The following is a 19,376-nucleotide window of genomic DNA, read 5'->3' on the forward strand; positions in this document are numbered from 1 at the left end:
AAATGGATGAGTGCCCTAACTTAGTAAATGTTCCTTACTGCATATAAATTTGATCCTATTTTTTTAAACTTTCCACATGTTCAAAAATAAGTGAATGATTTATTTCTTGCTATGATGTAATTTTAATTTTGGTGCCAGGTGGCAACAACACTTTTTGGTGTCATTCTTAATTATTAAAAGCATGATTATTAGTGTCTTAGCTCATTTGTACTAAATGTATCCAGGTTTCTATGAAGGGGAGAAGAAATCTGAGTTACCTTTAGTTTTAAAGAAAATGTATTTATTTATATAAATTTAGATAAATGCCCAGTACCATCTGTCATGAGTGAAGGAAATAAATAAATATGCTGAGGGCACACACACAAAGAAAATTAAAACCAAAGGCCATTAAATGAATACATCACAACTTCAAAGGGGCCGTTCAGGGTCCATCTGGAATTGTGTGTGCGTGTGTGTGCATGTGTGTATTTACCATGAAAGTGATCTCAGTGGTTGAGCAGACTTTTAGTCTCTGCATTTATTTGTCTTTGTTTTTTTTACTCCACAATGCCAACTGTGAGCAAATACAGCAATGCATATTATTCTACATAAATCAAATGATCACACTATTTTTATATTTCACCATCTCCCTAGGAAGAGGAAATTAATTCTCAGATTAAAAATTGTGCTGTTTGAAAACCTTTCTTATATATTTTGTGGAGGTTTTTTTTGAGGAGGGATGATACTTTAAGTAGTCCATAAATGTACTTAGATAGGCCTTGGTTAATGTGTATAGTGTATGACTGGAGCCCTAGCTTTAGAAAGGGGTAATCTATTACTCTTATTGTTTGTGTGACAGATGTTGAGTTTGTAACTCAGTAAATGCTAGGTGAAATACTTGTCTGTTTGTTAGTCAGTCCAGAGGCATTCCACCAACTTTGGGAAATTATAATCCTGGGAAAAGCGGTTTATAAATAAACAATTTATTATTATTTATTAAATTGCCAAATGCATTTTAATGCATGTTTTCTAAGATGATCCATAAATTCTGTTTAAGTTGCTCAATGCAGTGGACAGATGATTGCCCTCATGTGGGTTTCCTGGAAACTCTGCAGCAAACCCCATCTGTTTATACGGCCTTCTACAATTCCTACCTTTCTGCACCATTGCTAGTACTGAGAAGTCTTCCATCGTTGTGTCTGACATGGAAATGGGGCACCTGGCCACATGGATGCAACTAGCAGGCCTGTTTCCACATCAGACATACAATTTGGGCTTCTCAGGACCAGCGATAGTGCAACAAGGTAAAGAGCCATGCTGGTAGTGGGTCCAAGGTCAGTGTGGGGACAGGTGTGTAAACATCCACTCATCCTCAAGCTGACCCAGGGACCAACCCAGGTGAACAGAATAACATGGGCTCAGCCCCTTATTCAAATTTCTGAAGGTTGGAGGGGCCTGCAGAGAACCGTGGTAGTAAGAAGGGAAGACTTTCTGTTGTTAGGGTACTGTGCCATCTAGTGACTGAAGGTAGTAGACTATAGCCATATTTAAATTAAGTAAAATGAATTCATTTTCAGAACAAAATCAGCTGGAGGCACATGTCTGGTATTCAAACCATAGTTTAGATCTCTGAACTTCCTGGTCTTTCTAGTCATGGTGTAGACGAGTGGTTCTCAAACATTTCTATTCTTGTGACTCTCTTTATATCTGCATGTGAAAATTCCCCCCTTCAAGATAGTATAGGATTAAAAATATTTTGTTTATTTAGTGTATTTTCCTTCACACATTCATGTGTATTCATATTTTAACATTTTATAAGGAAATAGCTCTCCTTCTCTCTCTCCAAGCATTGTCCCTGACTTTGTTTTACCTTCCAGGACAGAAAAAGTTTGGGAAGGGGAGATAAAGGGGGGATCAGGGCCTTCAAGTCTCACACCCCCCTTGAACAACCCTTGCACCTCTGGGCTCCCACCCCTCCATTTAAAAATCATGGTTGTAGACTGATAAGTCTTTCTCCTTTTCTTTTAATACAATTGTACTATAGATATTCAACTTTCTTATAGTAGACTAAGGATGAGAAAGTTTATTAGGATGTAAACTGATGACAATCCCAGTAGTAAAATGCTAGAATAAGCAAGCTTCTGCTTCTGCATGTATTATCACACCTTTTTGGGAGGGTAGATGGGAGTCTGCCAATTCCTCTATCAAGTGGATGCAAACTCATCAATTTATTTTTATCCAAGAAGACTTAGTATCTCAATCCCTGATGAAAAGGAAAAGCAATGGGCATTTCCCTTTTATGGAAAATTGTGCTCCATGTTTGCTCATTGCAAGGGCTTCTTCCCAGAGCTGGGTGTGTAAAATTAGAGAGCAAAGTAAAACTTGATAGTGTGTGATGGACTGATGGATGTTTATAGTTTTTTTGATATTTGTTTTTCCATGCGTCGAAAGTGCCTTGGGAGCAAAGTGAAAGTTTAAGGAACTTCTTTCTGCTTCTATGTTCAATCCATGTGTAGCGTTAAAAGCACAAACAGTGGCAGCCAAACATTTCCTATAGTAATTAGTCGATACTGTGCCAGTCTGGTCATATCACTTGTCTAGAATGCAAACCTTTTGATATTTGCTTTCATCCTTGAGCGACTCACTAAGCCCTGAAACATTAACTGTTGGGAACGTTGCCATCTTTATTCTCTCTTTGAAGCTGGTTCACTGGTTTTATCTTAGATTAGCAGGTAGCTTGATCAGTGCAGTGGGACAGTGCTAAAGCCATCCCCAATTTTGCACTGGATTAGCTGTGAGGTCTGTCAAAGGTTTAGGGATTGCATTAAAAACATCCTATCTGCTGTGCCAATGGCAGCCAGTGGCTCTATTATCAATAGGGCACAAATCCTATTCCAGGTTGAATCCAGAACTTGAAGGAGTTATCTACAGTGCTGATCCTGTTTCCAAAGTAGATTTAGCATCTTGGATAGTTTTTATTAACCAATTTGGACTAAAACTAAGAGTAGATTCGCCATCCTACTTACATTGGCGCCACCAGCCATTACTGTGCTGTGCTGAAGGCAACCACAAACTGTAATGAACTTTATCATGGTTAATGAAGAGATAATACACTTATCTAATAGCTATTTCACGTGGCTTAAAGAGCAAAGAAGCATTCAAGCTTCTGTTTATGGCCCTGGGCTGTAGCTTGTGCCAGTGTAAAGCCACTTAAACCTGTGTGCTCAGTGTGGCTGATGTTCACAGGGTGAAATTCAGTGCCATAAAATCACTGGGATTCTGCTTATGGGACAGAGGTTTACCCTCTTTATCTCCATGCAGCCCCTCACATCCCTTCAAATATCGGTTCTGGAGGGTCCCCCAAGAGAGGTTGCATGCTTCCTTTATCATTGGTCTATCCTTGGGATGGTTAAATTACATCTTTGCCATACATCAGATCTACCCATGACTACTGAAACCTGCATTGTCTTGTACTGAGAAGGTGCAGTGAATATGGTATATTTGTTGTGTTTTCTGACAGCAGAATCAAAGAATAATATCAACATGGGCAGTTTGACCCTTGCATTTTTGTTTTTATAATGGCAAAATACATATGAATCTAAGCTAGTGTTGACATATACTTCCTTTGACCCAGATAGAATGGTATATTTCCATAGCCAATGCATACAGAACTTTTTTCCCTTCCACTTTAGGCTTCTTTAGCACCCAAAATGTAATCCAGAAGCTTATCCAGACCACTGGGGCAATTTTAGGGGTGGAAGTGCATTGCAGGGCATCTGCTGATTTGGTGAAAAAACTGTGATGCCGTTATCAAATCTGGCATATTGTCCCTGTCCAGCCCCCCCCCCCCCCCAACCTGTATTGGATTGATTTTTTTTTCTGTTTAAGCAAACATTTAGTAATCTAGGAATAGAGTTGTCTTAAAACATAGCAACTACACGATGTATTGCTGATATATTGTTGTATCTTAAGTGATTAAGACATCTCTATGTTACACTGTTACCTGTGAATAGCTGTCAACCTCACAGTTATTTCACAGGAATTTGGGTGCTACAGGTATTTCAGACTATAAACTATTTTGTTTATGAAGTTCACAGATCATTTGCACTAATGTTTTGAGCCTTAACTGGAGATTTGACTCCAATGTTTATAACCACAGCAGAATAAAGGTCATTTTTCTGTGCTTTTGTAACAGGCAGCAGAATGTCCTGGAAAGTTGTTTCTCTTCCATGCTTCACTGCCAACTGCAGAAGCTCCTGGGAAGCTGAAGAGCAGAGACGATAGAAAACTGGTCAATACAGAAAAGGAGAAGGTATTCTTTCTTTCTTTACTTCTTACTGTTTTCCTTTTCCATGCAACTTGTGGTAAACTGATCATGACTATGTTTTTTTTTCTTATCAAATCTCAGATAAGTATTCCTCTAAACCAAATGTCTTTTCTTAAAGCTAAATATCAATGTATTCTTCTTTTTGTGCTTCTTACAGCCCTCTAGCATTATAACACTTCCCATTTGTGCCATTGTAGAAGCATATACCCTTGCCAAGTAGATCTGTCTTAATTTAGGTAGTCAAAGGATGTTTTGGTTTTAGGCCACCTGATACAGTTAATCTGACACCCGGAAAGCACAACAGCAGTGTGTCAATCCTCATGCTCTCTCTCTCTCTCTCGCTCTCTCTGGACTACTATAGCCTCCAGAATCCCAGTACTGTGCTAATTACAGTCAATTCAAATTCCAGTCTTCACAGAGCATAAACCAGGGCTAGTTGATATATCTTTGTTAATGGCTCTGGACATGGATGGATAATTAAATTTGATCCTCATCCATCATTCCTTTCCTTTTAAATTGGTCTTGTTGGTCCATCTGGTTTTTGAGGACAAATAAAATGGAGATAGAACTGGTTCCTTTTAGGGATGATTAGCACTTCATTACTTGAATCAAATGTGTGAACTGTTATCAACTGATCTGAATTAAAATATCCTCATGTGTGAATGTGCTGATAAGAGAAAAATTATATGTTGATAAAGAACAGTTCCTGCACCTGTGACATCACTTTGCAGAGGCAGTGGAGATTGTCACTGTGGAAGGGAAGACAAGCAGAAACCTCCTTCATCCATGTTGAAGGAGTAGTGTCTTCTGTTCCCATGAGAAGTTGTTAGGACCAAAGCCATTGTGTTTCATTTGAAAGCTGTGGAAGTTCTATTTGCAGTAGTTAAGTGGCAGTAAATCATATAAGCTGAATATTGAATATGTACAGTGGTACCCCGGGATACGAAAGCACCGCGTTACGAAATTTCCGGGATACGAAAAAATTCTATAGGAAAAAACTGTTCCGGGTTACGTTGTTTTTTTTTTCCGGCTTACGAAAAAAATTTTTGGTGCTTTTCGGCGCTTTTTCGCACCAAATCGCAGCTTCCAGCGCTAGCGCCTATGGCTTTTTCGGCTTGCGAAAGATTTCGGGTTACGAAGGGCGCCGCGGAACGGATTATTTTCGTAACCCGGGGTACCACTGTATATATGATTTCCAACCTTAATCCAATTTGTAAATGAAGCAGACTGCGTTACGAACTAAGGATCTGATTCTGTCAGAAAAATACATAATAGTGTCTGAACAGAAAGGCCAAAATAAAGCTGCTTCAGGCACTTTGGAGGTATGCTTTTTAAATGACACATGCATCTTAAAAGGCCAGAAGCTGTGCCAAAGCTGCGCTCCAGTCCTTAGGACTGGAGCATAGCTTTGGCGTGGCCTCCGACCCCTTAGGACACATGCATCATTTAAACAGCATACCTCCAAAGTGATCCAAGACAGCTTTATTTTGGCCTGTCTGTTCAGGCCCATAGTTTCCTTTAGTTAGTACCAGTCAATATTTACCCTGGCATAGTTTGTCTATCAAAATTATGTTTTAATTGGAGCTGCATTTTTAAAAAAAAAAACACCACGATTTCCCAGTTAAAACATTTCCCAGTTAAATTCAGCTTTGCATTGTACTAGGTTGTTCTTGTGGACTGTTTTTTTGTTTGCATATTACTCAGAATGTGTCTTTTAAAACTTTCCAGACACTGTTTCAGCCACAGACAAATATTTATGAGACCCTGGCCAGAGACTGTGTTGCAAATGGCTGCTGTGTGGATCTGTTCCTTTTCCCAAACCAGTATGTTGATGTAGCATCCATGGGCCTTGTTACTATGCATACTGGAGGAACTCTGTACAAATACAACAATTTTCAGGTGAGTGTCCAAAGGTTATCTTTATGCCATCTAAGAGTGCATGGAATTTGACACACAAAGCTTGTCTCCACAAAATGTAGAAAAGAAACAGTAGAAAACAGAATTTAATTATTTGAAGGTAAGTCGCAATATGCTAATATTTTAATGTGCTTGACAATGAAGCACTTGAGGAAAAATGTAGAAATCCAAGCTAATCTTGCACGATGAAAGTTTTTCAGCTGAAGTGAGTTCTTGCAAACTCTTGAATTTTTGCAGAAAAATCTCTCCTCCACATTGAGATTTAAAACACAAAAAACAAAAATCCACATGGCAGCATACAAAATGGAGTTGGCAATTTTGCTTGCAGCAGCATAGATTGAAAACTAAATCTATATAGTATTTTGAAATAATACCAGGTGCAGACAATTCCAAGAAGAGTTACAATAATTGCGTTCTAAAATACCATGCTTAGAACTTACTTAATTTTAAAAAAACAACAAAAAGCATTGTGGTAGGGCAGCATGTACATGATTCATGTAAGGATTATGGAGTGTTCCCTTTCTTTAAAATTGCCCCCAAAGCTATTCACTTATGGAGTGATACGTAACAAAAAGTAAAATGGTACCTTTCCAAGTGCATACAAAATCTTTCCCTATGGATTTCTGAATTATTGCTCAGAAAAGCATGACACACTGACTAACAGCAATTGGTTTGAAATAGAGACACTATTGTGATTTTCTTCTTCACTCATGAAAGGATGGAAAAGCATATAAATTATAGCCTTCTATGCTTATCAGTGATGAGTTCCACAGAACAATGATTATTATTAGTGTTTTACTGAATTTTACTTCTTCTTGACTTTAAAGAATGAATTTTAGGTCATAGTCTTGCGATTTTTCATACTACATATATTTTTTATACCCAGAGTGAAAGTAAATGCCATATGCCAAATTATCTGAGGAGGTATACAATGGCTTTTCATTTGTCAAATGACTATTTAGCCATTAAACCCAGATACCAACATGATAACCAAAGCTAAGCCCTAATTTCCAAAACTGAAACACAACAGCTTGTGGCTGCCAGCAGTGTGGTCCCTGTGCATGCATGAAGAAAGTAAGGGTAAACCACATAATTTATTCTGTGTAATATGGGTCTCATTTGCTTATTATTCTAATTATAGTAGCAGTCAATAGTACAGTGAGACCTTGGTATCCAAAGCAAAATTTCTGGCTTCTAGAGTAGGTGCATGCTTCCTCCAGTTATTTAGAGAAAATCTGCTTTTGAAACATTCATTCTTCATTCTTCAAACCATCTGAAAAGAATAGCTTTAGGTAACTAATACTAAAGTAAATGCAATTGCAAGGTTGCATCTGCACTGCAGAAATAATGCAGTTTGACCTGCTTTAACTGCTGTGGCTCCATGCTAAGGAATTCTGGGAATGGTAGTTTTATCATACATTTAGTCTTTGCTGTCAGGGAGCTCTGGTGCCACCACAAGCTACAAATCCCAGGACTCCATAGCATGGAGCCATGGCCAGATAAAGCAGTGTCAAACTGGATTATTACAGCAGAAACAACATGTCATCCTGTACATATGTTCGTGGACTATAGATCACTTTGTCAGGCGTAGGGGGTTAGCTGTGCTCTTAAACAGGATGAAGGGTGTAAGTGATGTTAAAGCACATACTGTATTGGAACCATTTCTGTAGTATTGCTGCCCTCCAGTGGCAGGTATCTAGTGTATTAAATTCTCTCTTTTTTCCTGTTAGGTAAATTCTGACAGCCATCAATTTCTGAGTGACCTCAGGAAAAATATAGAAAAAAGGATGGGATTTGATGCAATCATGAGGGTTCGTACTAGCACAGGTAAGAATACTTTTGTAGATTTTTTGGCATATTAATCTATATGTATATAACAATACTGGGCAAAGTTTAAGGCAAGAGGAAAAGAGCAAAACTACATTACAAATGGATTAACTTGGTCAAGGAAGTCACAGCCCTGAGTTTGCAAGACCAGGGAGGTTAATAACAAAATCTCCCAATAATCTCTAATTGTATTGCCATCAAACAAACCTGATTTGACAAACTTTAACAATAAATGCATTTATGTAGAGAATTCAATTACTGTGTTACATATTAAGTAGAGCACTCTTTTAACCCCCCCAAATTCAGAAGAAGAAAAAAAAACCCAGGATGTCATGGTTTGTTTGTTTTTGAAAAAAGAAGTCAAGTGATGTTTAAAAATAAAAACTGCCATTCACAGGTTTTTTTCTTTTTAGTACTTCCAGACCTGATTGCTAATTACTACCAATGAGAAAACATTATATATATATTTCAATCTTCTCCTTCTTAATGGATTTTTTGTTGTTGTTGTAAGAACAAAGAATATAGTGTAAATGGTAGGAAAACATGGGAGGGTTATAACTGGAGGAGGATTGTCTGGAAGTAGCAGTTGAGTCCCATAGTCTAGAATAAATTCATAACTCCTCATCTAATTTGGAAAGAGGTTGTGATTGAAAACTTTCATTTTGAACATGTCAAGAAATTTTTTCTTTCTAAAAGCCAATTCACATTACTTGTTCAATTGCATAATTGACACTCATAATTGACACTCCGTGAGGCTCAAGAAACAAGAGGTTTCCTAAGAAAGTGGAAATGTGACAGTAGTCCAACCAATCTCTGTTTAAAAACCTCAGTGAAGCAGAATCCACTATCTGCTGAAGTAGTTTATCCCACTACATAACATTTCAGTCCAGATGTTCTTCTAATGTTTCATCATAAACTTCCATACAGAATAACATACAAATAAATCCAAAGAATGGGGGAAACAGGGAAGGAGGAGAGAAGAATGGACTGCCATTTCTCTGATGCTGCAGTTTTATGGTACATTTGTAGGTGTAGTGCTGGACAGCTATTGTGCAATTTTATGGGTTTCAAATCTTGTCTTGACCTAGTCCAGGCAAGGCAGATGAAATCAGTGTAATGATTTTACCTGTGTTATGTACTGATTATATTTGTCATATTTATATGTTAACATTAGTCTCAATTTTGTATTTCTTTTTAGCGATGGTATATACTTTACTCTTTTTTATTTTGCATAGGTTTCAGAGCAACAGATTTCTTGGGGGGCTCTTTACATGAACAACACCACTGACATTGAAATGGCAGGAGTAGACTGTGACAAAGCAGTAACTGTGGAATTCAAGCATGATGACAAGTTGAATGAAGACAGTGGAGCTTTAATCCAGGTAACAAGCTATAGCACCCACATGTGGCCTTTTTAAGGTCTCTCCAGATGACCAATAAATTTCTTACCGTTTGTTATTCTGTATCCAGATATCTTCCATCATGATAGGTCTTGTACACTCCCAGCACTTAGACAGTATTTTTGTAACTGGGAAAATGTGATCTTTTCCACATGGTTATTGCAAATGCTCTGCAGAATGCAGCTATGTGAAGGTCAACAGATACCTCCAGTGATTTTTGTCCTACCAGTATGCTTTCTTCATGCTTGTAATATCTTTCTTTGTAGCAGAAAACATTCTAAGACAGATTGCCTATTTCACCTCTACCTTGGGTATGGGGTTGTGTAAGCTCATCCTTTCTGGTGGAAGGGGCTTCTATCCAGTTTAATTCCTGTTTCTGACTTGGAGAGAGGTTTTCTCCCAACTCCTGCTTCTGGGTGCTGTTTCTTTCTTATTAAGCATGTCTTATTTTCCTGATTATTCAGAAAATAAAAGGTTCAACTACTGGAGAAATAGCTGCCTACAGTGATAACATTGATGTACTATCATTCCATCGTCTTCAACATATTCTAGTAGGTCTGGGGAACATTTGGCTCTTTAGACATTGTGGGCTGCAACTCCATCCTGCACCATGTTAGCTAGAGCTTCTATAGGCTGAAGTTGAAAACCTCTAAAAATGAAAAGGTTCCCTATTTCTACCTCAAAGCAAGATGGCAGAAATGCAAGAGTTTGTGGGTTGTTACTGAGAAGGCATGGATAGAAATGTTCTGCAGTAAGAAGTCAGTTCTTTTCAGTTTCTTGTAGAAAAGAAAAGAAAAACTCTTTTTACTTTTTTTGGCATTTCTGCCTTAAATGTGTTGAGTACTTCTGTTATTTAAAATATAGAAACCTCATAAAACTTTCAGATGAGGTGAAGACTCCTTTTGCTGTGACTGCTTCCTTTTTTTGGAGTAGGTTATAAATCTAGCTCACCCAAGCTTTTTACTTTTACTACAGTTAGTCATCTGCTCTTAAAATATAACTATGAGTTAGTCACAAATCCTTGTGTAAATGCAGTGCAGTAAAACATAATTAGATTTGGCAAGGACAACATTATTCCTAAGAAAAATACACTCCTGCAGTGAAGCAAATAGGTGTCTTTCCTGGGATAGCTGGATCAGAAACAGAAGGGAGGATGTATTTCAGTCTGAGGCTTCCTTTACACTGGCATAAAATAACACGATGGATGCTGCAACTAATTTTGCAAGTCGTTTTGATACAATCCCTATAGTTAGCCAAGGCTCAAGGGGTTTTCACTGCTTCCTTCACTGTCTGGGAAAACTTGCTGTTTTGGACTGTGCTTCTTGAATCACATGTTTGCAAGGGATTCTGGGAGTTGTAGTCCATAAAGATAACTTTTCCAGTTCTGTTCAGGATAGAAATAGAATCAGAGTCAGAAAGGACCTCAAATGTCAACAGTCATCTTGAACAGACATCTTTCTGGAAAAGACAGACTGTAAATAAATACAGTACATGGAAATCTGCAGCTACAGCATACCTAATCATCCAACCTCTGGTTAATAGACCTTAATATAGCAGGACATAGAAGTTGGGGGAGTGCGGGAGAAAGCTGGACATAGCTTGAAGTAGTTTAAAGGTTTAGGAACTACCTAGGCATGGAAGAAAGAGAATGTCAGAGCTGGGCAGGTATACCAAATTAGATTTCTAGATTGGTGTGAGGCAAGGAAACCTTTTAAAGAAATGGTGTAGCTTCATGAGAGTGAAAAACAATGCAATAAAGCAGTTGCTATGTTATGCCTGATTAAACTCAATGATAGAGCCCATATTTTGCATATAAAAGATTGTAGGAACCAATCAGCTGCTCCATGCCTAGTAGTAAGACTTCTTCTTGAGACTTAGGCAGGCCACTGGCAGTTAGAATTAGCAGTATTCCTATAAAGCATCCAAATATTTTAGGGCAAGCATTCTTCCTTGTCATAGTGAGTCTCCCCAGACAAGAGGAATAAAAAAAAGAGCTTTACTGATTGTAATTTATGGTCTCATTGTATTCTCCTTCATTATCACAGTGAGCCTCGTCAAAACAAAGGGGAATAAAAGAAAAAAGAACTCCCCTAATTGTTATTTGTGGTTTCTTGTGGTGTATTATGATAGATCTGATTTTTTAAAACAAGTTTCAAGCATTGCAGAAGGCCCAGAACTAAAAGAAAATGGATTTCAGCTCAATTTAACTTTGATTTTTCTCATTGCAGTGTGCAGTCCTTTACACATCCATGAATGGTCAAAGACGACTACGTATACATAACACTGCGCTTAATTGTAGCTCTCAGTTAGCTGATGTCTACAAGAGCTGTGAGACTGATGCACTCATAAATTTCTTTGTGAAATCAGGTAAGTTTGTGATTCATGATGGCCGGAATCCTTTTGGTGTCTTACACATGCATACGTTTCCTTATGCACAAGTTTTGTCCAGTGCAGGATGACTTGCATTGTTCAGGTTTGTGGAAGTGGAGTTACATGTGTGATACCATTGCACATGATGCACTTTGCAGATTGCACATGCAGATGTCAATGCATTTTTGGTTATGCAGTTCTGAAATTCATTAATGAGGTAGTGTTGTATATTTGCCAAATAACTGACCATGTATGAAGTTATTCTGTGTCTCCTTGATGTAGGATCTTAGCTGATGACTTCATGGTTCAAGAATACTTTTCCTGTAATGCAAAGTATTTTAAATCACAGAGAACACATTAAAAGTTGAAACAGGATGGCTGCAGATTTGCCACATCGCTGATATTTTGTTTAATTAATAAGTAATTGGGAAAATAACATCTGTTTCAGTTGGAAATTTGTAATGAGCAAGTCAAATCTACAAGTCACATTATGCCTTAGAATAGTGGTTCCCAGCATGTGCTCCATTGATCCCTTAGGGCTTTGCAGGTCAAAAAGGTTGGGAACCCCTGCCTTAGAAGCATCATAGTAACACATGCTGAATACAATTTTTCATGTGATTCATATTTTTAAACTTAAGCATCCATAGCTATGTAAGCAGATGTTATGTACTGAAATTGTATCTGGTTTCAAAAACGTCCAAAATGTTGTTTGAGGGAATTGATCAAATGAAATTCATGGTGATTTTAACATTTGTTGTTCATTTGCTTTATCAAAGAGTATAATATGATGTCTTGCTGAGCCTTCTGAGTAACTGCTCCACATTTTTAGACCTCTAATTCATATCCTTATAGCTTACAATGCCATTCTCAGCCAACCCCTGAAGACTGTCCGTGAGATCCTGATGAATCAGACAGCTCGCATGTTAGCATGTTACAGAAAGAACTGTGCCACCCCATCTGCTGTGAGCCAGGTATATTATATTTTAAGCACTAGTTGTTTGAGTTTTGTATACATTCTTTAGTTCTAGCTCTGAAGACCTGGGTTTATGAACATGCAAAGAGAGAAGGTTGAATTCACCACAGAAATATTGACTCCACCAGTTTTTATTTACTACAAGTCTAGAACGTAAAATTGTACTAAATACAACTCATGTTCTGTATCTATCTCTAGCACATACCTTCTCTCTCTCTCTCTCTCTCTCTCTCCCTCCCTCCCTCCCTCCCTCCCTCCCTCCCTCCCCACTTCCACACCAGTGCAAAGGTCAACTGTGGCTTGAAAGGCTAAAGATATATAACAAGAAGGTCAGGAAAGATGATAAAGGAATGGACATTCTTCCAGATATTTTGCCAACTTTTTGTTGCTTAAAAGGTTAACACAAGAGAAGGCTGGGTAGTGTCATGCTAAAGAAGCAGCTAATTCTTCTCTTTTCTTCCATCTCCCCAAATGTTGAATCTACCCAGATTGCTTCACAATTTGGATAGATTCCTTCCCCTCCCACCAACTTTTTCATCACCTGTGCAATGAACATGCAGTCAGCAGTTTTACTAATTTTATAGGATTGGGCTGCAAGGCAGTTAACCACAAATAACCGGATAGCTATTTAAACATGTCTATGAGGAACATTCAAATAGTGTTTATTGAACTAAGCAGAGGATTGAGCAAAAGATTACCACTGCCAGGTCTTCCATCTATGATGGAAAAGTGAATTACACCTCATACTGAACCAATATTTTATTCTAAAATAATTGAACTTAGATCCTAATATTTTGTTCTGTAAACAGTGGTTTCTTCCATTTAAAGAGCAGAAAGTGCAAGGCATTTTTCAAGGAACAGTTGTGTGTTCAAATGGACACCTATTTCTAGCTTCCAGGCACCCAGTGAAGACAAATGTACATATACAATTTAATCAGTGAACCAAAAATACAGATTTAAATTGGAAGCTACACAAGCTAAGATAGAATGGCTGGCATCTTGTTGGTTAGTCCCAAGTACAGTAGAATGGATCCATTCAATCAGTGGCTGATTGGTGACTCTACACATAGGTAAATCCCATTGATCCAGTGATCCTATTCTATTAAGGTCTAACAACAGAAGTTGTGGCATTTTGTGTAAGTGTATTTGAAATTGTATTTACTCCTTTAATCACATTTGTCTCAATCTGAATTTCAGGATTGTGTGTAGCTAAAAAGCTTTCACTCACAAAGAATTAGAATCAGAAAACAGACATCCAGTAATAACAATGTTTAAGGAATTGCATGGTATATCCGCCAAATAGTTACTTATTCTTATCTATTAGACACATATGTGTTTCTGTTTATAAAGAAACATATGAAAAACAAAGAGGGGATTCTAAAGGGAAGATTCCTCCACTCACTCAGCTAATTTTTAGTGGGACTCAAATGAAGTGCAACATAAACATTTTTAAATATACCACTTTGCTTAAAGTCTAATTAATGAGCAGATGAAGCATAACACATTTTTATTAGTTAAATCATACCAGGGAGGTAAACACCACCTGCTAAGAATCTTGGCAGAGAAGACACTATAAATTAACTATGACAAAACAAATTCTTTCATTTTATACAAATGTCTTCAGATAGAAATTTTTGAAGCTTTAACTGGCCCTTTTCGTGGTTAGCAACATTTTCAGCTTGGTCTAGTTAAATTTACTGTGCTGTGTGTACCACTCATTACATGTATATATCTTATCATAAACCATGCATAATTTGTGATGTGTGCAAGCATGATATACCGGCTGATGTTGTCCCTCCTCACAATTTGGGTTCTTGTTATAGCACTGGAGGTCTCTGACAGAGAAGATTAAAAATCTGACAAAACTACAAATCCCAAAATTACATAGCATTGAGCCATGGCAGCTAAAGCAATGTCAAAATGCATTATTTCTACAGTATAGATGTGGGCTATATTGTCTTTCTGTCAAAGCATGTTGTAGATTGCTGTTGTGGGCATAATGAGAGGGAAAACATCATTTCAACATGAACAAACCCCATATTATTTATTTATTTATTTATTTATTTATTTATTTATTTTAAAGACAGTAATTGAGATAAGTCATGTTTCAACTGACTGGAATTAAATTGCTGCATATGGAAATGTGAAGTAAATGAATGAAGAACATGACCTGGTTTTGCTTATTTATTTATTTGGTCTTCTAGCTTATCCTTCCTGATGCAATGAAAATATTCCCAGCCTACATGAACTGTCTTCTGAAAAGCTCTGTTCTAATGGGCAGGCCAGAAATCCCTACAGATGAAAGAACTTTTCACAGACAGCTGGTCATGTCCATGGATGTTGCCAGCACCCAATTATTATTCTATCCACAGCTTCTGCCAATTGTAAGTATGTCAGCAACAGGGCATTATTATTACTGTGTACTCAAATATAAGTCTAGAAATTTTAGTCAAATAAACTGACCCAAAAAAACCTGAGTTGACTTATCCATGAGTCAATGTCAGTACTGTACTTTAACTGTTATTTTAAAAAGGAACCATCCCCTCATGAAAGGCAAGAGTGTAATCTGTCCTGGAAGCACTATCCCCTCAACTATTCATTCACTCATCCATACAGCCTTTAGTATGAGCACAAACATGCCTGCTGGAATTTTGTAAGTTTTTTGGCATTTTTTGCCTTTGCCTCATTCTTTAGATCATTTGTTACATGCTTGTAAATTTTACCTTCAACTTATCCACGGGTCATGTCAAAATCCATAATTTAGTCCCCAAAATTGGCCCTCAACTTACATACATAAAGTCAACTTATAGTTGAGTATACATGGGGAATTATTTAGAAAAGCTCCTAGATCATCCAGCAGGCATGACCAGTAACTTCTCCAAGCTCTGTTCTGTGGTATTGCACATTGAGTCTAGCATGGGTTTGGATAAGGGCTGAAGCACTGTTGCCCTAGCAGGACTCACTGCTACTGCTAGTCTTGCATCTGCTTAACTGTACGACTTAGCAAGCTTGCACAGAATGGACACCACCATCTTCTCTATGACACAAGCATGGGTCTAGCACAGTGACTCCCAAACTCTGGTCCTCCAGGTGTTCACTGATCATCAGTGAAGAAAACAAGAAAATCTAAGTTTCAAGGCACATGGGAGGAAGACCAGTTCAGCAGTCTGTAGTTGTTCTGGCAAGACAGAGAAGGGTGTCGAGTTTGGCTAAACTTGGTTGGGGAAAGGTATATAATGACCATAACTAATAGGACAACTGGTTCCATTTCTATCATTTTGTTCAGTAGCCACAATGTTCTTCCCATAAACGGGGCCTAACAACTTAACTTTTATTTTTGCAGCATTCTATGGATGTAAATAGTGATGTATTCCCCTCTGCTGTCCGCTGCTCAGAAGAACGCCTGTCTGAAGGAGGGTTATTTTTATTGGCGAATGGGGTACATATGTTCTTATGGTTAGGAGTCAGTGCCCCACCAGAGCTTATCCAGGGGATATTTAATGTACCATCTTTTGCACATGTCAGCACTGAAGCTGTGAGTATGTCATGTCCAATATTTGGGGAAAATTTTGATGAGATGGGAAATTTTTATCTCCAAGTTCATAATGCTGAAAGTGTACCTTGGCAACTTTCTCTCCTTCCTTTCAGCTGTGAGAACTGCATATACAAGAGGGCTGAGGGAAGGGAGGCAAGCACTTGTCTAGCAGTGATGGGTATCTGTCTTAGGTTTGGGGACTCTGTCCTTGCCCTAACCTACCTCTTCCCATCACCAATCCAAATTTATTATATAAGTTGTAGTGGATGATTTTGCTGTATTTGGAGCCTTTCTAGCCTGTTTTAGGCCCTCAGAAATGTCATATTTTCAACCAAGAATTGGCCAAAAACTTCCTGTTTGGGAAGAAGGACTACCGCAGCCAGAAATGGATGGCGGGGGGGGGGGGGGGGACTCAAAATGTGACAGAATTTCCCTCTCCCACAGTTCCAAAAGAGTGCAGAGAAATCTGTTCAGCACATTTTTGGATTTTTTTTAAAGTAAAAGATGGGCTGGAAGGCTTCATGTAATCCATTGGCAGCATTTTGAAGATCTCTGTTTTGCAGTGCAAAGGACTAGATAATATATGAAATTACATGGGATGCTGACACACACACACACACAAAACCAACCAACCCTCAGTTAGTCAACTGCTACCAATATAAGGCCTAAATACAGTTTCTAGTCCTCACTAGAATACAGTCATTGAATCAATTGCTGAATGTCAAGTAAATTCTATAAATCCCACTGCTTTGTTGGGTCTACTCAACAAACTTTATTAGGTGCGAATTAGCCTCCAGTGTTTCAATCCCACTGGGACTTTCAACAAATTCCCATGTCTGGAATTTATGACCAGTTAGGAACGTGTAACCTAGTAATGTATTTGTAACTGACTCATATTCAGGATCCCTATGTATTCAGTCATGTAAGCAGTAAGTAAGGACCATACCCCCCCCTTGCAATTCTGAATTACTGGGCAACAGCTGCTGCAACTGTTGAGGAATCTGTTCTTCTGTTGATTGGGGTGCAGGAGACTTGACATTGCCAACTCCCTCCAGCCAGTGATCATCCAGTGTGACAATTGGCAGCAAGATCCCTGTTGCATTTCTTCCTTGCACTGGAGATCATTGGTGGGAGGATGTGGAAACATCAGTCTGCTTTGTCCTGACTGACAGAACAGACTTTTGTTACTTACAGCAGTTGCTGTCCAGGCAACTGGTTAAGTGTACTTAACTAATTAGCTGATCTAGAATTCTGGCCTATATTTTCTGGTGTGTAGGATTTAGTTGCATGAGTCGCCAGGTACAGGGGAAACAAGCCATAAGGCCCAAGGAATATATATATGTATGTGGCATTAATTTATGCTGCAATTACAGTCCTCCCCCATATGCACTTCATAAAGAGGATCAAGTTGAAGAGCAAAAAACAGGGCTGGTTTGCTTCCCTCAGTGCTGGGAGTAAGGCTTTTTTTCAGATGTCTGTACCAACGTACAGACATGGAAGGAGCTGGAAAAAAACAGCACAAATGGTAGCACATACAGCTGTCAACAAATGCAGTCTCAATCTGCTCTGTATCATATCCTTGCTTCTTGGGGGTTGGATTGTACTTCCCTGTTCACACTTTTAAAAAAATAGGCACAGAATGTTAGCAGTCCCTTCTGTGTTTCTCTGTAGGGCAGGGGTGGGGAAAGAGCAGCTTCTTAACCCTATTATATTAGTAGTGCTTATCATCTTGTGATACTGAAAAAGCTGGCCCATTTTGCTTTTCAGTATAATGATGCCAAATAAAGCTAATTCTTCAACTCTTAATAAAATTTGGTCATCTCCTTGGATTTCCCCTCCCCATCAATAGATAAGCTTATATAGAACATTTGGTGTAATTCTAATTCCCATATATGCTTATTTCCTATATATTGTTATGATTCAGACACTCCTTCCTGAAGTGGAGAATCCCTACTCTACCAAGCTGAGGTCAATTATAGATCATCTACAGCACAAAACTCCGTATACCATGAAGGTATGTGTATTCATTGAGATTCTAAGATGTGCTTTTTTTGGCATATGGATACCATTAGGACTGGAAGCTCATCTTTTTTCAAACCTTTCTCCAGTCTCTGTCAGGGTGATGCTAGCCTCATGACAGTATTTTCAAATTATGTTGACACCTGAACCACTTTTTTTCTCCCTTTCAGATCCTGATTGTGAAGCAAAGAGAGCAGCCAGAGATGGCTTTCAAACAGTTCTTGGTTGAAGATAAGAATATTTATGGAGGAGCTTCTTATGTGGATTTCTTATGTTGTGTTCATAAAGAGATTTGCCAATTACTTAATTAATGGATGCATGAATACTAATTCTTTGTGCTTATCAAGAGGGACTTTTCTTCAGTGACCAACCACCATAAGGTGCTTTTTAATTATACCATTTTGTACAGTTTCTAATTTCATATCTTTTTGCCCTTTTTCATAAATGTAGGTGGGCTACATTATAATGTAGACTAGACAATTCTATGCTCAGGTATAACTCCTATGGGAGAGCCTTAACTGTTCTTTAAAAGGATAGTTTCTTATGACAAGATTTGAATCTTGGAATCTGTCAAAGCTTAAAACATGTGGTTTTCATTCCATAAATTTTAATAAACTGCAAAGCATAATTATGCATGGTTTTCTTTAGTCATATAGAATCATATATTGTCTGTTTTGTTGAAGTCTTACAGCTTGATATCCCCTGAAGCACTATGGCAGGAAGTGGAATAACCTCCAAATGTTAATGGAATTTTTATCAGCCACAGTGAGCAACAATGAAAGTTGCAATCCAGCAACATCTAGAGGATCACAGTTCCCCCATCACTGCACTCTGGTGTAAAAAAAAAAATCTCATGAATTTGAAGCACCTTTCCTCTGAAGAAAGTCTAAAGACATTGGGGTTTTTATAGTTTCAGAAAAGATTATTTTGGACATGGGACAGCAGTTAATAAAATCGTTAAGGGATTCTTCTTGCAACACTAGAATTTACTTACCCAGTAAATGGCTTCTAAACTATATGGACCTTTAC

At 38.1% G+C, this 19,376-nt stretch overlaps 1 protein-coding gene across 1 annotated transcript in view; it reads left to right on the forward strand.

Moving 5' to 3' along the window:
* SEC24D (SEC24 homolog D, COPII coat complex component) overlaps nucleotides 1–18,786 on the forward strand; it is a 68,202-nt gene extending 49,416 nt beyond the window's left edge. Inside the window, 11 exon segments of the mRNA XM_042470079.1 lie at nucleotides 4,175–4,291; nucleotides 6,035–6,205; nucleotides 7,954–8,050; nucleotides 9,286–9,320; nucleotides 9,322–9,432; nucleotides 11,679–11,817; nucleotides 12,673–12,791; nucleotides 14,998–15,177; nucleotides 16,137–16,328; nucleotides 18,253–18,342; nucleotides 18,518–18,786. Coding sequence (XP_042326013.1) covers nucleotides 4,175–4,291; nucleotides 6,035–6,205; nucleotides 7,954–8,050; nucleotides 9,286–9,320; nucleotides 9,322–9,432; nucleotides 11,679–11,817; nucleotides 12,673–12,791; nucleotides 14,998–15,177; nucleotides 16,137–16,328; nucleotides 18,253–18,342; nucleotides 18,518–18,658 — 1,392 coding nt within the window. The 3' untranslated portion in view covers nucleotides 18,659–18,786.
* Nucleotides 18,787–19,376: the final 590 nt, after the last annotated feature.

Source organism: Sceloporus undulatus, chromosome 5, assembly GCF_019175285.1.
Source record: "Sceloporus undulatus isolate JIND9_A2432 ecotype Alabama chromosome 5, SceUnd_v1.1, whole genome shotgun sequence".
Classification (NCBI taxonomy): Eukaryota; Metazoa; Chordata; class Lepidosauria; order Squamata; family Phrynosomatidae; genus Sceloporus; species Sceloporus undulatus.